General features: G+C 36.9%; 4 protein-coding genes and 1 non-coding gene across 7 annotated transcripts; 4 read left to right on the top strand and 1 right to left on the bottom strand.

Moving 5' to 3' along the window:
• LOC104743932 lies at positions 8–1,598 on the top strand. Its single transcript, XM_010464964.2, has 3 exons — positions 8–700; positions 968–1,078; positions 1,238–1,598. Exons 1-3 carry the CDS (start codon positions 77–79, stop codon positions 1,388–1,390), a joined length of 888 nt encoding a protein of 295 aa, XP_010463266.1. The 5' UTR covers positions 8–76; the 3' UTR covers positions 1,391–1,598.
• TRNAM-CAU lies at positions 1,707–1,791 on the top strand. The gene is given in 2 exon segments: positions 1,707–1,744; positions 1,756–1,791. It is a non-coding gene; the product is annotated as a tRNA-Met (tRNA).
• Positions 3,273–6,807, top strand: LOC104743942 (probable LRR receptor-like serine/threonine-protein kinase At5g65240). The gene is made up of 11 exons (XM_010464971.2): positions 3,273–3,934; positions 4,025–4,157; positions 4,244–4,318; positions 4,401–4,544; positions 4,638–4,709; positions 4,801–4,866; positions 4,956–5,026; positions 5,126–5,263; positions 5,360–5,701; positions 5,792–6,186; positions 6,262–6,807. Exons 1-11 carry the CDS (start codon positions 3,859–3,861, stop codon positions 6,574–6,576), a joined length of 1,827 nt encoding a protein of 608 aa, XP_010463273.1. The 5' UTR covers positions 3,273–3,858; the 3' UTR covers positions 6,577–6,807.
• On the top strand, positions 7,730–9,205 carry LOC104744064 (putative cullin-like protein 2). Its single transcript, XM_019231502.1, has 7 exons — positions 7,730–7,905; positions 7,997–8,096; positions 8,218–8,409; positions 8,502–8,549; positions 8,637–8,840; positions 8,919–8,996; positions 9,143–9,205. Exons 1-7 carry the CDS (start codon positions 7,730–7,732, stop codon positions 9,203–9,205), a joined length of 861 nt encoding a protein of 286 aa, XP_019087047.1.
• Positions 9,212–19,810, bottom strand: LOC104743948. Of its 3 annotated transcripts, XM_010464978.2 has the most exons (30): positions 19,565–19,802; positions 19,178–19,307; positions 18,854–18,967; positions 18,631–18,752; positions 18,432–18,540; positions 18,072–18,181; positions 17,849–17,889; positions 17,664–17,753; positions 17,467–17,567; positions 17,280–17,355; positions 17,064–17,157; positions 16,926–16,972; positions 16,749–16,832; positions 16,612–16,665; positions 16,446–16,524; positions 16,187–16,336; positions 15,998–16,080; positions 14,481–14,556; positions 11,870–13,776; positions 11,664–11,792; positions 11,443–11,568; positions 11,311–11,357; positions 11,045–11,226; positions 10,864–10,967; positions 10,538–10,735; positions 10,220–10,426; positions 9,981–10,128; positions 9,755–9,885; positions 9,577–9,666; positions 9,212–9,490 (listed from the first exon to the last, which is right to left on the bottom strand). In XM_010464978.2, the coding sequence occupies exons 17-30, from the start codon at positions 16,052–16,054 to the stop codon at positions 9,407–9,409; spliced, it is 3,486 nt and encodes a 1,161-aa protein (XP_010463280.1). In that variant the 5' UTR covers positions 16,055–16,080; positions 16,187–16,336; positions 16,446–16,524; positions 16,612–16,665; positions 16,749–16,832; positions 16,926–16,972; positions 17,064–17,157; positions 17,280–17,355; positions 17,467–17,567; positions 17,664–17,753; positions 17,849–17,889; positions 18,072–18,181; positions 18,432–18,540; positions 18,631–18,752; positions 18,854–18,967; positions 19,178–19,307; positions 19,565–19,802; the 3' UTR covers positions 9,212–9,406. The 3 variants fall into 3 exon arrangements, with proteins under 3 accessions (XP_010463280.1, XP_019094346.1, XP_010463384.1); XM_019238801.1 differs by lacking the exons at positions 9,212–9,490; positions 9,577–9,666; positions 9,755–9,885 and having other exon boundaries at positions 9,970–10,128; positions 11,075–11,226; positions 19,565–19,803; XM_010465082.2 differs by lacking the exons at positions 9,212–9,490; positions 9,577–9,666; positions 9,755–9,885; positions 9,981–10,128 and having other exon boundaries at positions 10,334–10,426; positions 10,534–10,735; positions 19,565–19,810.

Raw genomic sequence — 21,267 nt, forward strand, 5'->3', positions numbered from 1 at the left:
GTTAAGGTCATAGCCATTATTTTCTCGCAATGACTTTTGAGTCAGTCACTTTAGTTGTAGATCCGAAAAGACGATAATGTCCTTATCGCTTCCTTCCCGATACGCTCTCTTCTCAGGGTCGACTCCTGTTCGCATCAGCAAGAGCAACCTCTGCTTCGCCGTCTCCGCCGTACAAATTTCTCGCCGGAATTCTATATCGTTGCCTCAGCCTATCCTCCTCCGTCACGTCATCTCTACCCGGTCTAATTTGGAGATCGATCGAGATTGTAGAGCTCATGCGTCTTCTATCGGATCATACGAAGACAGCTCTTCTGCAGACGCCAATTCCGATGGATTCGATTTGGGGAGCTTTGTTTCATTCGCGGAGGCGCTTTGTATTCTATCATCCGCCGTGATTTCGGTGGTTCTCGCGGTGAATTACGTGGTGGTTGGTGAAATTGGGAAAAAGGTTTTGTCTTTAGGTTTCGTTGGATTGGTTGGTTCAGTCGCCACTGGTTCGTGGCTTAGACGACGGCAATGGATGAGGATTTGCAAAGGAGCGAGAGAGAGTGAAGGGACGAATTTGATTCGAAGGTTGGAGAAACTTGAAGAGGATTTAAAAAGCTCGACCACCATTGTTAGAGTTCTTTCTAGGCATCTGGAGAAGCTTGGGATTCGGTTTCGGGTCACCCGTAAAGCTCTGAAGGAACCCATTTCTGAGGTAAACAATCTCATTGTGCCTTGTCTCGAGCTTCCACACTGTAAAAGTTTGATTCTCTATGTGAAAATTTGGATGAAAGGGAACAAGTTGTGATTTTGGGAATTGAATGTGTGAGGAAGTAACAAATGTTTGGGATAATCTTGCAGAAGAGATTCAGATATTTTCAGTTTGCAGTTTCTGACTGATCTATGTAGCTGTCTTTTGCATCAAATTTAGTTCTTTTTGTGCTGTATGTATCTAAAAGAGCTTGGTTTGTTTTGTCCAAAGACTGCAGCTTTGGCTCAGAAGAATTCTGAGGCCACAAGGGTATTAGCTGCACAACAAGAGATATTAGAGAAGGAGCTAGGCGAAATTCAGAAGGTTCTGCTCGCTATGCAGGTATATCTCAATTTAGGATTTGATCATTATAAAACTCGAAACTGGTTTGTATCCCCATTAGTTAGTAGAAGTGTCTTCTAAGCTAATGCCATTGCTGAAATGAAGATATCGATAACTAGTTTCCTTTGAGCTCATGAAAGCTGGTTGCTTGCTTTGCAGGACCAACAGCGAAAGCAACTCGAGCTAATTCTTACAATCGCAAAGAGCAGCAAGCTGTTTGAGAGCAGTAGTAGCAAGCAAGCGCCTAACGAGCAGAAAGCCAATAAAGCAGCAGAGGAACCCTCAACACCTAAACAAGTATTGGTTCAATAAACCAGACACAATGCAAACACACAAGAACCAGCGACGACAATGTGTAAGTTTTGTCTAGACAAGTTTTTCCTGGACTCTTGAACCCAAGAGAGAGAACACTGAAAGATGGAGAAGTCACTGTAGTATTGTTGCTGTATTTGTCATCATCATTGTTTTGGGTTTGTAATATTCACTTGTTTCCTTATAATAAGACAGTTCTTGACGATGATTTTAATAAAGCTTCAGACGAACCTATTCACATGTATTACTGACTTAGCTAACCTCAGTAGATCCAAAATGTGATCATATGAAACAATTAGAGAATGAATAACAACATGGGGTGGTGGCGCAGTTGGCTAGCGCGTAGGTCTCATAGCTACTGAGTGATCCTGAGGTCGAGAGTTCGAGCCTCTCTCACCCCAATCTTCTTTTTAATTTTGCATTTTCCCAGTTTAAATCTTTATTTTATTTGTTAATCACATCTTCTTATAATTAAAAGAGAAGTACATTTTAAAAAATGTCTAAAATGTTGGCTTTATTTACAGCAATTGCCACTCAATAGAACATTAAGGAGAATGTTAATTGAAATTAAAAAGGGTAAAGTTGAGATTAAGAATTTTAATTAAAAAATCCAACCCGTTTAGAGAAGATCCGCGTGCTTGTGTAGGATCTTTAAGCGGGTTATCAATTTTTCTTTCTTTCATCATCTCCATTGAATCTCTTTGGATAATTGCTTCTTCAGTCGGTAAACAATAAAACAGATCTTTAATTTGAATTATTAAATCAGTCATGATGTGTTCGATGGAGTTATTATTTATATATCATGACAATTTAAAACTCAAAATCTTTACAAAAAAACATATCTTTGTTCTTAACATAGAAATCAATAATTAAGTTTTGGATCTAACATATTTTGTATAGAAAATAGAGATAATAAGAAGAACATATGAAAATCAGGACTTAGGTTTCGGTTTTTACAGAGATCGATTGAGGAAGAAGACGAAGGTAATATTGTCATTTTACCATATATAAAACAAAACAAAATTGAAGTTAAATGTGTGATAGTTGTGTTCGAACTCAACACCTACGACTATCAAAACAACAACCCTTGAGCCAGTAGACTATGATACATTAGTAGAATTACTCTCAATATCTAAAACTATATACTACGCGTTAAACTATATTATTTTTCTTAAAAATAATGATTTTATAAATTTTCTTAAATCGATTAATCTAAAGCATATTCCTTAAACCGATTAATCAATATTAATTAAAATAGAATTATTCAAAGTATATTTCCAAAATTAGGTTAACCAAATCATTAATTCGACTGTTTGAATTTGGAAATTTGGCACCTTGATTTTGTAGTTACTAATGTAGTTAGTACCTTGATTTTGTGTAGGTGGAGACACGAGACCTCCAAAATATTGTGACTCTATATATATCGGATAAATGATGACCATTTGTTTATACTGTATATATTTGTAAATCGGATAGACTACATAAATATGGATCTACTATTACATTAATAAAGTAGGTTAATAAACGGGTCAAGTATGAATAACGGGTATTACTATATGGTGCTACTACACTCTATAATATGAAACAAACTGATCATATATAAATTAGTAATTATAGCTTTTAAAACTTAATAATTTGAATTTTTTATTATTTTTAATATAAGAAATAACTGTAAATTAAAATTTACTTAGTAATAAACATAAAAGATCAAAAATCTAAAAATTATAAAACATTTGACCCGCGGTGTACCGCGGGTTCGAACCTAGTTCAAAGCATAATCATCATCATGATTAACTTTATTTTTTTATTTAAGCACGCACCAAAAGCAGTTTTACAAGCTTTTTTTTTGTTTGGTATCTCTTTGACTAGACACGGCGACAGTCATAATTGCGATATGCTTCAAAGACTTTTTCCATCTAATAACAGACAACAAAATGTAAATGAACAAAGAAAGAAAATCAAAAGTTATTTGATTTTTCGAAGAGAACAACAGAGTTTTTTAACTCTCTTCTTACAAGTGTTTCTCATTAGGAAGTGGAACCATCCATCCAAGTTTTGTTGGGGTTTTTTATTCGACTCTGAGTGAATCTTTCGTGCTGGAGTTAATTCTTTTTCACTTTTTTTTTGTTTTGGATTCTCTTCTCTGCTTCGAGTTTCTTTTTTATTTTTGGGACCCTTCTCTTTCTTTTAGCTCTTCCCAAATCTCAGTTTCTCAAATTTGGCATCTTTAGATTTGGGTTTAGTTTTTTTCCGCGAAAAGTATTGAATTTTTGGATTTTATCTTCAGGGCAACTGAAAAGGTTCCTTTTTTTTTTTTTACTATAGAATTTTGGATTTCCCGTAGTAGATCCACTCTATGATCTACTAAGCTCAAAGTTATGTTGTAATTTTATTGTTCAAACGTTTCTTGTAGTTGCTACAAGTTCTTAAAATCCGACATTTTGAAATTTGCTAGCTCTTTAGAATAAATGGCTCTGGCTTTTATTACTACTGCCTTGGTGTTGTTTACATCTTTATGGTCACCTGTCTCACCAGATGCTCAAGGTCATTTCATTTCTCCTTTTGTTTGTCTCTTCAGAATTTTCTTTACTACTTTCTACGTTTTGTCAAAGTACAGCTCTTTTCGTTTAACAGGGAATGCGTTGTTTGCGTTGAGGAGCTCGTTACGTGCATCCCCTGAACAGCTAAGTGATTGGAACCAGAATCAAGTTGATCCTTGTACTTGGTCTCAAGTTATATGTGAGGACAAGAAACATGTCTCTTCTGTGTAAGTTTTAATAACACTTAAGCTAAATTTAGTGATTTTGGGTTGAGTGAATACAATAAATTTTGTTATATGGTTGTGATTTGCAGTACACTGTCTTACATGAACTTCTCGTCCGGAACCTTGTCTTCAGGGATAGGAATCTTGACAACCCTCAAGACTCTGTAAGTGCCTTTGCTTAGTCTTTTCTTTTTCTGCATTGTTTAGTTATATTGAGGGATTCATTGTTTTTTTTTGGGGTCGTAGTACATTGAAAGGAAATGGAATTATGGGTGGAATACCAGAATCCATTGGAAATCTATCTAGCTTGACCAGCTTGGATTTGGAGGATAATCAGTTAACTGGTCACATACCATCCACTCTCGGCAATCTCAAGAATCTTCAGTTCTTGTAAGTGACTCTACTCACTCAGATTTCTTGAAACTTGTGTAACATCTTTGGGACAATGAATAATAAAGATCATGTCTTTGTTTGGCCAAGCAGGACCCTGAGTAGGAATAACTTAAACGGGACTATCCCAAATTCAATTACGGGCCTATCAAAACTGATAAATATGTGAGTGGTTGCTCTTCGTGTTTTCTTTTAAACCCTTAATCGAGAACATTCCTGAGTGTCTTCAATGCTGTTGCTTTAACTACTTTTGCAGTCTGCTCGACTCAAATAATCTCACCGGTGAGATTCCTCAGAGTTTATTCAAAACTTCAAAATACAAGTGCGTTAGAGTTCTTCTTTTAGTTTCAAAACACAAATGTTTACAGTTTCCATTTATTTTTTATCACTAATCTTAGTTTAGTCTTTTAGTTTCACAGCAAACAACTTGACTTGTGATGGCACTTACCCTCAACCTTGTGTAACAGTGTCGAATCCTTCAGGTAGAATTACATGAGTTTGCTGCTATAGTCATGTTTTAGTTGCCATTTACCTTACCTGCACAGATTCTAAGTACAGAGAGTTTGTTTTTGCTCTGATAGGTGGTTCAAGCAGTAAGACTGGAATTATCGCTGGAGTTGTTAGCGGTATCGCAGTTATTCTCCTTGGACTCTTGATGTTTTTCTTCTGCAAGGATAAGCATAAAGGATATAAACGTGATGTGTTTGTGGATGTTGCAGGTATGTGATAATAGTCAATCATTCTCGTTTATGGTTACATAGGAACTATAGAAATGGTCTCAAATCTTTAACTTTCGTTCCCAACTTTGATTTCAGGTGAAGTGGACAGAAGGATTGCGTTTGGACAGTTGAGAAGATTTGCATGGAGAGAGCTTCAATTGGCTACAGATGAGTTCAACGAAAAGAATGTTCTCGGACAAGGAGGCTTTGGGAAAGTTTACAAAGGAGTGCTTTCGGATGGCACGAAAGTGGCTGTGAAAAGATTGACTGATTTTGAACGTCCAGGAGGAGACGAAGCTTTCCAGAGAGAAGTTGAGATGATAAGTGTAGCTGTTCATAGGAATCTGCTTCGTCTTATCGGCTTTTGCACAACACAAACCGAACGTCTTTTGGTGTATCCTTTCATGCAGAATCTAAGTGTTGCATATTTCTTAAGAGGTAAAAACAGAAACAAAAGCTTTTTACACTTTTGGTTTCTGGAGTAGAAGGTTTTGTGTAATTTGGAGTTGCGGGTTTGATAATATGCAGAGATTAAACCTGGTGATCCAATTCTGGACTGGTTCAGGAGGAAGCAGATTGCGCTAGGCGCAGCACGAGGACTTGAATACCTTCATGAACATTGCAACCCGAAGATCATACACCGAGATGTGAAAGCTGCAAATGTGTTACTAGATGAAGACTTTGAAGCAGTGGTTGGTGACTTTGGTTTAGCCAAGTTGGTAGATGTTAGAAGAACCAATGTGACCACTCAGGTCCGTGGGACAATGGGTCACATTGCACCTGAATGTATATCCACAGGGAAATCATCAGAGAAAACTGACGTTTTCGGGTATGGAATTATGCTTCTAGAGCTTGTAACTGGACAAAGAGCGATTGATTTCTCGCGGCTAGAGGAAGAAGATGATGTCTTATTGCTAGACCATGTTAGTAATCTATGTTTCTTCTCAAGCTTCACATGTTGTGATTTAAATAATAATAGTTTCTTGTTTTTTTTTCAGGTGAAGAAACTGGAAAGAGAGAAGAGATTAGGAGACATTGTAGATAAGAAGCTTGAAGAAGATTATGTGACAGAAGAAGTTGAAACGATGATACAAGTTGCATTGCTATGCACACAAGCAGCACCGGAGGAACGACCAGCGATGTCTGAAGTTGTAAGGATGCTTGAAGGAGAAGGGCTTGCAGAGAGATGGGAGGAATGGCAGAATCTTGAAGTCACTAGGCAAGAAGAGTTTCAAAGGTTGCAGAGGAGATTTGATTGGGGTGAAGATTCCATTAATAATCAAGATGCCATCGAATTATCTGGTGGAAGATAGGAAACAAAATTACTTAAAAGATTCAAAAGATAGAATCATGTGATCGATCACATCTGTAAAGTAGAAGAAGAATCAAATGGTTCTTCATAAATGGCCTAGGTAAGAATGAAACAGTTCTTCATAATGCTCACCAACGGATATATACTTCTCATGTGTGTACTCATTCCTATCAATTCACATAACTGAACAAAATCACTATTTACAAACTCCAATAATTTTCAGTCTCTACTACACAGTCTAGTCACAGTGCTTCTTCCCATGAGAACTTCAGAAACCGCAACAGTAGCGTAGGCTACTAGGCTTCATGGTCACGACATGACAAATCTAAAAGAGGGTCCTCTATCACCGAAGGAAAACATCATTTCACCAATTCTATGTTTGAGATATATAACTTGACAGAAGAATTATTTTTTTCATTCTCTGCTCTCGAGTAAAGAAATGTCATATAATTACTTTTATTGAGAAAAGTCTAAAACATTTATGTTGAGTAACACGTTTATGATCCAAAAATATGTAATTTTTGATTTTAAGGATATGTCAATATTCTAGACTCATTAGGTGAATATATATATATATATATAATCTTCTTATAATTATTTAAAAAAACTTTGTATTTTTTTACTTTGTATTTTTTATATATATTCTGTAGTTTTCGATAATTATCATCTTACATTATTAATATTTTTTTAAACAAAATATTTTATTTTTTGTTGTAATCAAATTGCTCATAATAAATATTAACTTTTACACATGTCAAAATCTGAGATTGATAAATTGACACATGTTAAAATCTTGTTAATGGCTAACTTTCAAAACCCAACTTTATATAATAAGATATGATTTTTATTATTTTTCCTATTTTGTTAAGGAATAAAAGTTGAAACCGTCTTCTCATCGTTGGCTCTATATATATACCTTTTGTTCTACTAAGACGCGCACTTCACGATTCTTTTAGTTAAACTTGGTGAAATCGGATACTCTGCAGAAACTTCAGGTACGTGACGTCTATGTGTTTAAATACATCTTGATTATTTTCTTGGCGTAACATCTTTTTCGTTGTACTAGTTTGGTAGTCTAATTAGTTTTAGACTTTAGTTTATGGTTTGTGATATTAGTGTTGCGTATCGTTAATGTGGTTTCTAAAGTACCGACAATGATAACCTCACAAAAGCTAATCTCTGTTGAGCTTACAACAGATACGCGAAGGATGGTCCTTAACTTTGAGGAAGGATGGTTGTCCTTGGAGGAAGGTATTACCGAGCTGATAAGGAATATAGAAAGAGAGTGTGAACCAGCACTTAACCCTCAGCAACATCTGAATCTTTACACGTACGTAGGCCGTCTTATGTAATATTGTTTGATTGTTAACAGTTCTATATATGCGGGTACCTACCACAATAATTTCTTATGTGATTCACAGGATTATCTACAATATGTGTATCCAGAAAAACAGTGATTATTACTCACAGCAGCTTTATGAAAAGTATCGTCAAGTAATTGAAGATTATACTATCCAAACGGTGAGTACCTAAGTTTTTGGTTTGGGCTTGATTTTTGGATAGTGCCAAGAAGACATGTTCGTTTTGTTTATTTATAATGTTTATTAATCTTTTTTTTTTTTTTTTTTAATGTATGGTTTAGGTGTTGCCATCCTTAAGGGAGAAGCATGGTGAAGATATGCTAAGAGAACTTGTTAGGAGGTGGAAGAACCATGTTATTCTGTTGAATTGGTTGGGCAAGGTCTTCCGTTATATTGACAGATACTATGTTTGTCGGAGAGCCATCCCATTCCCAACACTAGGAAAAGTTGGCTTGAAATGTTTCTGCGACCTGGTTTGTCATGCATTCCTATAGCTCCTAATTTTTCACTGGCTCAAATATGTTTTTGCAAGTTTGTTAATGTCCATGCAAATTATATACTACAGGTTTATTGTGAGATGCACTCCACTGCCAAAGAAGCTGTATTAGCACTTGTAAGTATTGGTATCTATAGCTATAATGAGAAAACAAAGGTTCAGCCCAAATTTTGTTTCTGTCTAACAAAAATTTGTATTTGCCAGATTCATAAAGAACGTGAGGGCGAAGAGATTGATAGGGAACTAGTGAAAAGTGTATTAGATATCTATGTGGAGAATGGGATGGGAACTTTGGAAAAATATGAAGAGGATTTTGAAAACTTCTTGCTTCAAGATACTGCTTCTTACTATTCTTGCAAGGTGTCAAGGTGGATCCAGGAGGATTCTTGTTCTGATTACATGCTAAAGGTGCATCTCCGACTATGTTATTTCTTTGATATCAGGAAAGGAAATATATATTAACGTCAATAATCTTATACATTGCAGTCTGAGGAGTGTCTAGAAAATGAGAGGGAGAGAGTCACTCACTATCTCCATTCAAGCACTGAACCCAGACTAGTTGAAGTAGGTTATATATGATCTAATTATTTGCTTTTGATCATATTTTTACAAGTGCAGAGTTTAGCGTCTGAACCTAGTTATTGGCTTTCTTATTATTGCTTTTTCCATAGTACTGAGTACTGACAATAGTTTTTTTTAATGCATTGTAGGCCGTGAAAGAGGCATTTGATGTAATCTTAAAGAAGGATGGAGGAAGTGAGAAGCTAGCTTAAGTAGTAAATCATTAACGATATATACGCTTAATTATTAGCCCTAGATATAAACATCTACTTATTTTTCGGTTTATTAGCCTATTTAGCAACTTGACTAAGAAAATTCAACTGATCTATATTCACATGATGAACACAACTTCTGACTTGCCACTGTTTTTATACATCAAAGTTGGGTTCCTATGTCACTTATTAGGCCATCGATCAGACAACTTCATAAAACAGAACCTCTGGCCGAACCCTCCATTCTCCACAGAATTTAACCACACTCTTCCATTTACCGACAACCTATAAGGATAACATCCACCACATATCACTAATTTATGACCCATAACTTCAGCTCAAGAAAGGCAAATCCAACTCTTTCGTCTTACCTCTTCTGCTAGAGTTTCATGTCTGAGACTGACCCATCGGTTCTTTTTATAAGCCACGCAATTGTATTCTCCTTCTTCACCACAACCAATCTGCATTCCATATTTTAAGACTGTTAACGAAGAAGAGATACAGAAGAACAGTAGCACAAAACATTTTTGACCCTGTTTCATATTTTACCATTGACACAAGCCGGTAAACTGTGTTTGGTTCTACGCCTTCGTATAGCCTGCTGATATCTATCTCCCAGTCTAAAGCCTCTAGCGTTTCAGATATCTCTTTTTCAGTTTCATTCTTCTCCCATTCCAACACTAATGTCGCAAACCAACAAAAACAACAACATTATATAATCATACCACAACAAATGAAATGAGTAGATAAGATCACAATCATCTTCAAAAGTTACCAATTGTGAAGATAGGCGGGGATCTACTTATAGTATGACGAACAAAGTTTGCCTTTCCACACCCTCTTGTTTTAATGTCACATAACATTTTATCTTCCATACGGATCACTTTAATGATGTCTTCAAACTTTATATTGCCAAAAGCACACTGCATATATATACATAACCACAACACAACTTCTTAAGAAGTAGTACCAGTTTCTGTAGGAAAGACAAAGAGTGAAATAAATGAAATATACCTTCAGGTCTCTGATTGAATCTGCAGCCATAACAACGCCATAAGACCTTTGCTCTGGATAATTTGGCATCTTTCTGCATTTGCTACATTTCATTCTTTCATATTCTTCAATTGTAAAAAGACGAGTTATCAAGCTTTCTCTTTGTGGACTTTTCCAGCATTGCCAAAACTCAAGGATGGCTACGACTACCTCCGCAGCATCATTTAGCTAAATAGGAAACAAAAGGAAAAAAAAAGATATTAGAATGGCATTTAAGATAACAACAAAGCTGTTTGGAAAATAAAATATGCAATGTTTAAATTTATCTTCCGTACAAACCGTGGAATGAACTTCTTCTAGGGAAGCAAGTAAGTCGCTTGAAAGGTAACTGTAGAGTCCTTCGTATTCTATCTCCCCCGAGACAAAAGCAGAAAAGAAGTCTCGTAATGCACGAGGAACTTGTTCTTCCAAGTTGTCAGAAAATGGTTGCCGATTGTGCACCAGATCCTCTTTAAGAACCTTAATGTTACAGAGGGCCTGCAGTAGAGCACAAATTCAAACAAAATAAGGAAGTAAAGAGATTATACATGAAAATAAAGAATGGTCTAAATCAGTAAAACATAGTTTAGGTTTTGAAATCTTATTTTTGTTGATGATTGCTTTACCTTAAGAACCATGTCAAGAACTGAATTATATCTTGTTGTAGCTTCTTCATGTACTGAGCCCAGGTGTTCTGACGATGAATCTTCTCCAGGCATGATTTGCATATCTTGAAGACGACAAGATAAAGAAATAAGAATTATACATCTCAAAACAATAGGCTATAGAGCTTTTAGAATACTCGACAATTGAGAAGCTCTTTTACAACCAGGTTACCTTTGGTAGCTTCCTCTTGATTGTTAATATTGGATGTCATTTCCGATAGACCCCTTTCACTTGAAAAAGTATCATCTGGTTCCATAAGAACTTCTTCGGCCGTTTTTACTGATGGAGGTGTATTTCCCAGTTCAAGGTTGACAGAATTTTCACTAGAGATGTAAGTACACAATGTGTTTAGAAACAACCAGAAAACAATATATCATCATAACAAAAAAGAATCGTGAGGTACTTACTGTTCAACACTCTTATCAAGGTGACTAGGCATGCTCGTTGAAGTTCCCTGTTGCACCATGAAGACATTCCTTCTTACAATTGAATAACCAAAAAGTCAGCGAAGCAAATAAAAAATTTAGAACTTCAAAGACCTTGTTGTTTTTATTTTTCTTCTTCTTCGATGGTAATTTCATCTTCTCCTCTTGTTTTTCCTCGGATATAAGATCTGCTTCTGCTGCAGCTAAATTTGCTTTGTGTTCCATATGTATAATACCATCCTACACACGAGACATCATATATAATATAAGGAACATGTGAAAGACCCAATCAGAAATGAAATGAAATGAAGCTCTCTGTAGAAAATCAAACCAACCAGGATGAGTTCTTTTACTGGTCGAAGAATGTAATAGCGATAGTCAAAAACAGAAAGTCTGGTGAGGCTATTCAGCAAATTAATCCTTGAACTTTCAACCAGTAAAAATTTTGAATCTTTTAGAGCAACCTGCAATCAATTGACACTTTAAGATAAACAATTTTATGATATCCTGTTGTTAATTAAAATTCAGATAAGAAATGAACCTTGTTGGTGACCACTAATTTCAGAAGGTTTATGGACTTCATCACAATGTCATCACTAAGATCTTTATGCTCACGTATAACATCCATGCAAATGCGAAAATCAAATGTTGGAAATGTTGCTCCTTTGAAAACATCTTGTACTGCACACAAGAATACTTCTGTATCCAGGGATTTTTCAGCGTCTCTCCTTAAATGCTCTTCACATGTATCACATAGAAGAGATGCATAACTGTTCCATTGATCTTTCTGTAAATTCCTCCTCTTTACATCTTCGCCAATACACAAATTTTCGGCGGTGGTAAGAGCTGCATCATAATCTAGGAGCTGACACTTCTTTAGATATGTGGTTTCCAAAGTCCTACATGTGAACTGAACGGCTTTCAGAACAGCCACCCAAATATCAAGATTGTGCATCCTGATAGGTATGGGAAATTGAAAACTCTCATCTTCTACAGAGTTGTCGACTAACCAGGATAAGATATAACCTCCCTGAGCATGTGCATTGGCATAGTGAACACTGGGATCAAAGACATTGATAGTCCCTTCATCATCGAATCGAGCAATCTTGCATTGCAGCAGTCTCTTATCCAGGAGCAGAACTGAAACCTGAGGGTCAAAGTCGAGCTTTTCTTTAACTCGAGTACCATCCCAGAAATTGTCGACTACTCTGCAAATCACATCTGTACCATCATCCCTTTCACACTTGATGTTTTTAAGAAATTGCAGGATTTCATTGAGTTCGCCAGATTCACAAAAACAGATAATCTGAGGTGTCTCCACTAGGTGACAATCAGTAAGAGTATGCTTGGAAACTTGAAGCTTTTCAAGATGCTTAACCGTAAATTGCATCAAAAAGTCTCGAATGCTACAAGAGAGAATCTTACAGTCCCAAAACGACACAAGGAGTATTTGAATTTCCTTGAGTAACTTACTGCGCTCTTCATCTGCAGCTAAAGGCCAGCCTTTGGACCATCCATTCACATAGGCAAATGCTTTCACATCTTCCAAACGATTCTTGATCAGTTCGATGGCAGCTGATGTATCCACTGGTTCCCAACCTCCAACAGATATCTTACGAGCCCAGACTTTACTTATCCTTTGGGGCATACACTTTGTCAAATCAGGTGTAAATTTTGCACGATGCTCTTGTTCAAGATGATTCTTACATTCTTCAGCACTAGAGAACTTGGTCGAACAAGACCGACACATCCAGAATCTCCATTTTCTCTCATCCCTTGCAAAAGTAAGAAGTTGCTCCAACGCATCTCGTCCTTCACTACCATATAATCCCTCAACGTTACTCATAAGTTCCGCAGTGCTTACTTTCATAAAGTTCCGTTTGGTCTCAACATTCAAACCTGCCCAATACAACATCAATCTTTTATTGAAATCAGGCTCGCTCTTCTCTGTATCCCTACCTTTTTCTTCTTTCCTTGCTACTCCTACTCGTCGTGTCTTGGTCTTGGATTCAGCAATTCTTGACTCTGCAATTTGGATCACAGACATCATTGATTTCTCCTCTCTCTTGGCAAATTCTGAGTCCTCCTGCAAATTCACTGTAAGGTTGTACAAAGTTTCTTTTGCTTTGCGCACGGCTTTCTTGTAGTACACGGAAGACCCAAGTTGTTCTGCCAGACCGAAGAGTGAAATTGCCGCCAACGATGACAACCCAGGAGATATCGAAACGCATTCTGCACAACCCAAGTAGTATGCCGCACTCACATCAGTGTTCTCTGTTTTTTGCCCTAGGTCCATAAAGATCTGAGCTTGTAGCGCATTAATATTCTCCCTGTCTTCTTCTCCTTCGACTAAAGACAGATCTTCTATTACCTCCAACGCCTTGACGTAATCTTTCGCATAGTAGGAATCTTTGGCGCGTTTGAAGATTTGTTCGCAGTTTACATCTCCTAGAACAGGAGGCTCCATGTTAGAGAAGAGAATAATAGCAAGTAAGGACTCTCTATGATCTGATCTTGCGTTTTCTTGGTACTCAGAGAGGTTTTGTTCTTGGCGAGAGAAAACAGAGGACAAGCGGGAAAGGAAAAAAATCAACCGAGTAAGGTATAGGAGAAGATGTCACGTACAACCCACGTGACAGGGTCTTTGCAAAAAAAAACAACGGAGACCCATTTTGGGTATTGAGGAATTGTGTCGAGCACCTTGTGGGCGTTCTCCGTTTTGAGTAAAATTATATAACTCATTCGATTTAACTGCACCTTCACATGTGTCAAGTGGTGAATTTGGGAGGGTAAGAAAAAAAAAATGAAAAAAAGGCTTCGAATTTGGGTTTTAAATGGCATAAGAGTAGAATCGTCTTGATGGTTGGTTATCGCAAGAGGTTTCAGCTCTGAGGGTTTAGCGAAACGTTGTAAGACCAAACTTCCCTAATAATGGTATCTATCAATTAATAATAAAATTAATCTAAGAATTCTCACTAACTTGTAACTGAAACAATAATGAGTAAAGCCAAAGGCTCAAAGCATGAAAAGTAGACAAACCTGTTTAGCTGGTTGCCAAAGAAATGCATGATGAGTGTGGAGCCAGAACTTAACAAAATGATAAGTAGGTAATGATAGATCGTGAAACAACAACAAAGCCCAAAACGCATCACCTGTTAGCAAAACCTTCGAGTGACAATGATCAGTAGAAGCCATCATTAATCCATTGTAGGATCCTTCTCCACACATCTAAATCACCAAAATAAAACAAAAAACGATAAGTAAATAACACATGTAATTAGGAAAAAGAAAAAGCAGAGAGTCAAAGAAGAGTTAAGAGGAAGAACACAACCCTTGAAGACGTTAGCACAAAGAAGAAGCGAAGCGTGTCCTCAATTGTCTCCTTGAGACATCACCGTCATCGATAAAAGCATCAACCATAACCTGAAATAACAGAGCAACTAGTAAAAGACTTTAGCATCTTCAACAAATTTGAGTCTACAACAAGGGAGTGAGAATTATAAACCAAACCGTAGGAGGAGTGAGAGAATTCAGAAGCCAAGGGGGATAAGTAGGTAATGATAGAGTGAAACAACAACAAAGACCAAAACGCATCACCTGTTACCAAAACCGCCAAGAAACATCTCGGCTCTTCTTCTCCAGCCATCACAATTTCACTAGCTGTTCATCATGTACGATCTGAAACATAGCCATGAGAAGCCACACCTGAGTATTATTGATACCAAAACGATAGAGTGAAGTGAAACAACTATGAAACCCAAAAAATAATGATAACATGTTAACAAAACCCGTGAGAAAGGTTGAAGACGTACCCAGGAGAAGAGTATGCAGTGACAATGATCAGTCAAAGCCATCATTGAGCCATTGTAGGATCCTTCTCCAAAACCAACAAAAGAAATAAACAACAAGTAAATCACATGTAATTAGGAAAAACAGAGAGTAAAAAGAAGAGTTAAGAGGAAGAACCAAAACTTAGCAGAGAGAAGAATCCAAGCGTGTCCTTGTCTCCTTGAGACATCACCCTCATCCATAAAAGCATCAACTATGCATAACCTGAAATAACAGAGCAACTAAGTAACTCACATGTAATTAGGAAAAACTGATAGTAAATAAAAGAAGAGTTAAGAGGAAGAACAAAACCCTTGAGTGTGGCTCTCTTCCACCCATCAATTTCACTAGCTCATCATGTGTAATCTCTGAAACACAGCCATCAGAAGCCACACCTGAGTATTATTGAAACCAAAACGATAGAGTGAAACAACTATAAAGACCAAAACAAAATGATCACATGTTAACAAAACCCGTGAGAAAGCTTGAAGACGTACCCAAGAGAAGAGTATGCAATGATCCGATCGTAATTAGCTTCCAAAACACCTGCAAGACGAAGAAGTGTTAAGAGGAAAAACACTTGTAGACTTAAGCATAGAAAAGAAGCAAAGCGTGTCCTTACCTCCTCTTGAACATAATAAAACTATCGGATTTAGAAACCAAACCTTAAAAGAATAACAAGAATTCGAGTGACAACGATCAGTCAAAGCCATCATTGAACAATTGTAGGATCCTTCTCCACACACCTAAACAAAGAAAGAACAAAAACCGACAAGTAAATAACATGTAATTAAGGAAGATTAACAGAGAGTAAAAGAAGAGTTCAGAGGAAGAACAGAACCCTTGAAGACGTTAGCACCGAGAAGAAGCGAAACGTATCCTTGTCTCCTTGAGACATCACTCGATAAACGCATCAACCACAACCTGAAATAACAAAGCAAACAACTAAATCACATGAAAAAATTCATAAGAAAAAAACAGAGAGTAAAAGAAGAGTTAAGAGGAAGAACAAAACCCTTGAAGAAGTTACCACAGAGAAGAACAAGAAGCAGAGTTAGCAGATGCGTAACAGACAGAACACAACAACCAATCACCGATAGATTCCCCACATCATACCATTTCCATCTGCAAATTTATAGCCAGACATTAGGAATGGGTCCTTGTTAGAGTCTTTGTTAACCTAGCAAGAAAAGGGAAGTTGACTGTTAGGAGTTATACCAAAGCGGGAAGAGAAAGTAAACAAAAATCACTATAATAGAAAAAACCGAAAAAGATAAAGAAAAACACACGATTTTGATCTCTCCAGTCATGCTAGTGTCATCAACGGCAAGAGAGTGGCCCATATATTAGCACTCCATCCGCAGGAACCTAAAGAGAAATTATAAGTTCGATTAGACACATGGTAGTATATATGGACCAATAAAGAAAATGAAAAGGAGAGAATAGATAAACCACCTGACAGCTGTGCTTCATCATTTTGGAGAGACAATTTGTAGTCACGGACAGCAGCTGCAGAGGAGAAGAAAGCATCAGAACAACACTAAAGTCATTTATCCAAAAAAAAAAAAAACTCATATCAAGTGAAAAGTTACCTGTGACAAACCTCTGTACTTGTTTTTATCCCAAATGCTACTGCAGCAACCATCAAAGTGAGATGAGATCATGGAAAGAAACCTCTGTGATGAAAAACAAAGAAAAAACAAGAGGTCTTATGAGAAAGTGAGCAGGGAAAGCATAAGCTACACAGGAAAAATAACAAATCTTCATACCAGAAACCATGAATGGGTCCCGAGAAAAGATGACAATCCTTGAGAGGCTGATGCAACACACAAAAACATGCAGTAAATAGTTAAACTAGAGACAAAGAGATAAGAATAATAAGCATTTCTCATGGCTGCAAAACTTACCCCACTGCTCCATATTGCTGCTTGTTGTGATCCATCCTTTGACAAGATTATGACAAAGCTTTCTTGCTGGTCAGGAGCAATTACAAAAGAAGACCTGCAACAAAGAGAGAGAGATATCGTTAATTAGAGAAACAAACAAACAAAATCGTTAAAAACAAATAAAGAAAACAGAGTGACAAGGGATGAATGAAACCCTAGAAGATCTTATATTAGTACCCTCCTCAATCAAAGCATCAGCGAGAGATCTTAGTAGCCTCATCCTCAATCAAACGAATCGATCAATAGTATTATCCTACATAATCAATCTATCTGGATTAAAAACAATAGAACGATGAGTAAATAAAAACGAATTCGACTGAAGAAAGAAACCCTAGAAAAGCAATGAACCGCAGCGGATGCATACAATTAGCCTTGTCTGCAGAGTGAGCTCCTCGTTGACAGCGAGAGCAATGTGCTTGGTACTCATGACTGTTTCCTCCAACTTCTCAAGTCCCTCGTCTTGTTCTACTCATGGAAATAAAATACAATCAAAAGGGAAATCAATACACAAGGGAATATCATTACTACGGACCTAGAATAGTGTTACATACCACAGCTTACCTCTCATAACTTGCCGTTCAAATCCAACAATTTTTTGGTTGTCCATGCCAGAGACTCTTTTCATCGCAACGTACAGCGCTGCTATATCCACTATTGAATAAGTGTATTTGTTGACGTTATCAATAAATCCATACCAAACCAAACGCTTTTATTTTGTTAGTCCCAAGAGTAGCAAACAAACTCACGAGTATCTGAGAGATAAACCGCCCTCAAAATCAGAGTGAACCTGGAACAAAAGCAAAGTTGTTAATACTTCTATCAGGCTTTCAAAATTCAAATTCAGTTCAGTCCCTACTCCTACATAAGCTTACCAAATCTCATATAAGTGCTACACAAGCTTAAACCAAACCGGCCTTTTCTTATGAATTTAGTTCAGTTAATAATGACAAGCTGAGTAAGTTACATTACCTTCTTTAGAAGACTTTTTCTTCTTGCCCCAGCATTTTAGTACTGAGAGTCTGTTTGCTTATAGGAGCTGCCGGCACCGGAATGAATTCCCAACCAAATCAAGAGGCCAACTGGTCAAATTACAAAGGTTCATCCTAGACGTCAGTTATGTTTTCAACAAACATTGCACATATATGTATGTATCCACCATGCATAAATCAAAACAATACATAATAAAAGTGACTACGTCATTGTTTCCAGTCAAGTTTAGTTGTCAAAGCGAATTTACCGAGGAACCCAACAATGATTGCTTGACAAACGAATACAAGGCGGTTTTTATTTAATGTGGAAGGAACAAGGGTCTATGAAGTTACTATTTACCTGGAGGACAAGAGTTATGGCTATTTTACCCATGAAGAGACGATTCTTGATCACACCTTTGAAGATGCTCTTCTCGTCTGGTTTACGAGCATTTGAACTCGTTGAAAGCCTGTTAACAAAAAGTTTGATTAACATTATACAGTCTTGACATTCTGGTTTTATATACGGTAAAAAAAGACTCTGATTTAAATTAACTCACTTGGCAGAGAACAAAGGCGTTGAAGATAATTGAGTTCTTCACTCTGGTGGCGTGTGCAGGTACTTCATGTTCCAGGACGTGTATGCTTGTCTCTCGGAAATTGACTGTTAACAATACACTCACTTGATAGATAGCTTGAGAGATTAATATTTCAACTTTTTATTAAAATATATATTAGGGGGTGATTTCAAATAATCAAAAAGTTATTCACTGGAATTTTTACCTGAATCAGCAACTTTCTCCAAATGGTGTCGGCAATTTGAGCAAACCTTGACAACTGAAGCAAAGTTGTCATCCAAGATGATGATGTCCGAACTCTCCTTAGCCGCTTCTGTTCCTACAAAATTGGATATTGTCACCAATCACCATACGGACTTGAACATCAACATATATCATTAAGTGTTATTAACAAGCTAAACAATATTTATTATTCACCACATATCTTCACATGCTAGAGGTGGATGATAAACAGAAGATAAGCGTCAGTTTCATGACTAAAGATGCAATAGATTTATAATACAATGACTTTGAAAGACGAAAATATTACCTGAAGCCCTCCTGCAGTATCCATGATAACAGCATCTACACAACTCCTTTTTTTTTTTAGCTTAGGCATTGCTTTACCTAGGTCTGCAGGTTTTAACATCAGTCCCTGCTGCATAAACCGGCACACCAACCTGAAACAAAAGAGAGAGCATATCAGGGAAATAATATTGGAATATACAGAAACGAATATCATAACATGTTCACACAGAGGTTCTCTGAAGACATTGATTCTACTACTTCTTCTTTAAGTAAAATGCAATAAACGTTCTGACTCAATCATGGCCACCCACAGACAATTGAATCAGACAGACTTAACAAACAAAATGCTACTACGGGGAAACAAATTCATGATTTGGTAAAAATTGATAAACGTATAATTAATGAATACCTGTAAAATTGATAGCCTCGCTGAGAAAAAAATCCACCCCCAAATCCTAGAGTGATACTCAACACCGTTGCCGGGAAAAAAAAAACGAATCAACCCCACCCAAATCTCCGATGAGATGATGATCCCCTCCCCTCAATCTATCGCCAGAGAGACGCCATGATGACGTAGCCTCTCTAAGGGCACTACTAACTCCGTACGATTACGAATCGTCTCCACTCCACTCTATCTCTCCTCCTCCTTCTTCGTAGCTAGCTACAAAGAAACAAAAGAAAAACCATCAAAATACGAATAATTTACCAGGGCTTCGTTGTTTATTGGGCTGAAATTGTTGTTATTGGGCTTTCCTCTGTTTCGTGAACAGCTTCATTACACAAAACAAATCCGCCAAGAAACATCTCTCGGGTCTTCTTCTCCAGCCCAGGAGTAACATGTAAGCCTTCCAAAACACCTGCAAGACGAAGAACAAAACACTTCTTGTAGACTTTACTTTAGCATAGAAAAGAAGCAAATTAAGCGTGTCCTTATCTCCTCTTGAACATATCGGATTTGGAAACCAAACCTTAACATGAATTCGATCAGTCATTGAACAATTAATTTGTATGATCCTTCTCCACACCACCTGAACCAACAAAACAAAAACAACAACAAGTAAATCACATGTAATTAAGGAAGAACAGAATGTAAAAAGAAGAGTTAAGAGGAAGAACAAAACCTTTGAAGACGTTACCACAGAGAATAAGCGAAACGTATCCTTGTCTCCTTGAGACATCACCCTCATCGATTAAAAGGAACAACCATAACCTGAAATAACAGAGAAACAAGTAAATAACATGTAATTAAGGAAGAACAAAGAGTAAATAAAAGAAGAGTTAAGAGGAAGAACAGAACCGTTGAAGACGTTAGCACAGAGAAGAACGAAGCGTGTCCTTGAGACATCACCGTCATCGATAAAAGCATCAACCATAACCTGAAATTAACAGAGAAAATCACGTGAACAAATTCATTAAGAAAAAAAAAAGCAACTTGATGCAATTTAGAAAACAAACCCTAGAAGCCATCACCGATCAATCGTAGGACCCAAACCTAAAGCAACAAAAAAAAACAACAACAACAACAATGTAAGTAATAATAACATGTAAATATGTAATTAATTAGAAGAAAAACAAAGAAGAGACCAAACCCTAGAACGATCGGTGATGATCGGATCGGATCGGATCAACATAGATTCCCTTCCAAATAAACCCTAGAACGATCGGTGATGATCAGATCGCATCGGATCAACATGGATTGAATAAACCTGCAAGACGAACAAAAGAATAAACAAATCAGAGTCTCGTTCGTGAAGAAGAAGATAAGATATATATAACAGAGAGAAATAATAAGATTAAAAAAGCTACTACTGATGCGATTGACGACGGAAACCCAAACGGCAAACCCTAGAAGAAGAAGTATCACTCGTAGGAGGAACGAGAGGGCGTTGAGATCGGGTTGGAAACAAACAACATCAGAGATCCGTCGGGTTTAGAAGAATATCACACAAACACAACATCGATCAGAAACCCTAGACTACTAACGAAGGAGAACAAAAAAAACAAAAAAAAAACATGGAAGATGTGATGATGAGATGTTAAAACTTAGAAGTGTAGTGGAGCGCATTAGGATTATTTATAGACAAGGTATATGTCGGTCTATCTTTTGTACCG

The sequence above is a fragment of the Camelina sativa genome, chromosome 2, assembly GCF_000633955.1.
Source record: "Camelina sativa cultivar DH55 chromosome 2, Cs, whole genome shotgun sequence".
In the NCBI taxonomy this organism is placed as follows: domain Eukaryota; kingdom Viridiplantae; phylum Streptophyta; class Magnoliopsida; order Brassicales; family Brassicaceae; genus Camelina; species Camelina sativa.

Coding starts and splice junctions, on each gene's coding strand:
- LOC104743932 (XM_010464964.2), top strand. CDS start 77: ATGTCCTTATCGCTTCCTTCCCGATACGCTCTCTTCTCAGGGTCGACT. Junction 701..967: donor TGAAGGAACCCATTTCTGAG/GTAAACAATCTC, acceptor TTTTGTCCAAAG/ACTGCAGCTTTGGCTCAGAA. Junction 1,079..1,237: donor AGGTTCTGCTCGCTATGCAG/GTATATCTCAAT, acceptor CTTGCTTTGCAG/GACCAACAGCGAAAGCAACT.
- LOC104743942 (XM_010464971.2), top strand. CDS start 3,859: ATGGCTCTGGCTTTTATTACTACTGCCTTGGTGTTGTTTACATCTTTA. Junction 4,545..4,637: donor CTCAAGAATCTTCAGTTCTT/GTAAGTGACTCT, acceptor TTGGCCAAGCAG/GACCCTGAGTAGGAATAACT. Junction 6,187..6,261: donor ATGTCTTATTGCTAGACCAT/GTTAGTAATCTA, acceptor TTTTTTTTTCAG/GTGAAGAAACTGGAAAGAGA.
- LOC104744064 (XM_019231502.1), top strand. CDS start 7,730: ATGATAACCTCACAAAAGCTAATCTCTGTTGAGCTTACAACAGATACG. Junction 8,097..8,217: donor AAGATTATACTATCCAAACG/GTGAGTACCTAA, acceptor TGTATGGTTTAG/GTGTTGCCATCCTTAAGGGA. Junction 8,550..8,636: donor AAGAAGCTGTATTAGCACTT/GTAAGTATTGGT, acceptor TGTATTTGCCAG/ATTCATAAAGAACGTGAGGG.
- LOC104743948 (XM_010464978.2), bottom strand. CDS start 16,054: ATGTCTCAAGGAGACAAGGATACGTTTCGCTTCTTCTCGGTGCTAACG. Junction 14,557..15,997: donor CGGTGCTAACGTCTTCAAGG/GTTCTGTTCTTC, acceptor TTGGTGATTTAG/ATGTGTGGAGAAGGATCCTA. Junction 9,667..9,754: donor TTTACCGGCTTGTGTCAATG/GTAAAATATGAA, acceptor TATGGAATGCAG/ATTGGTTGTGGTGAAGAAGG.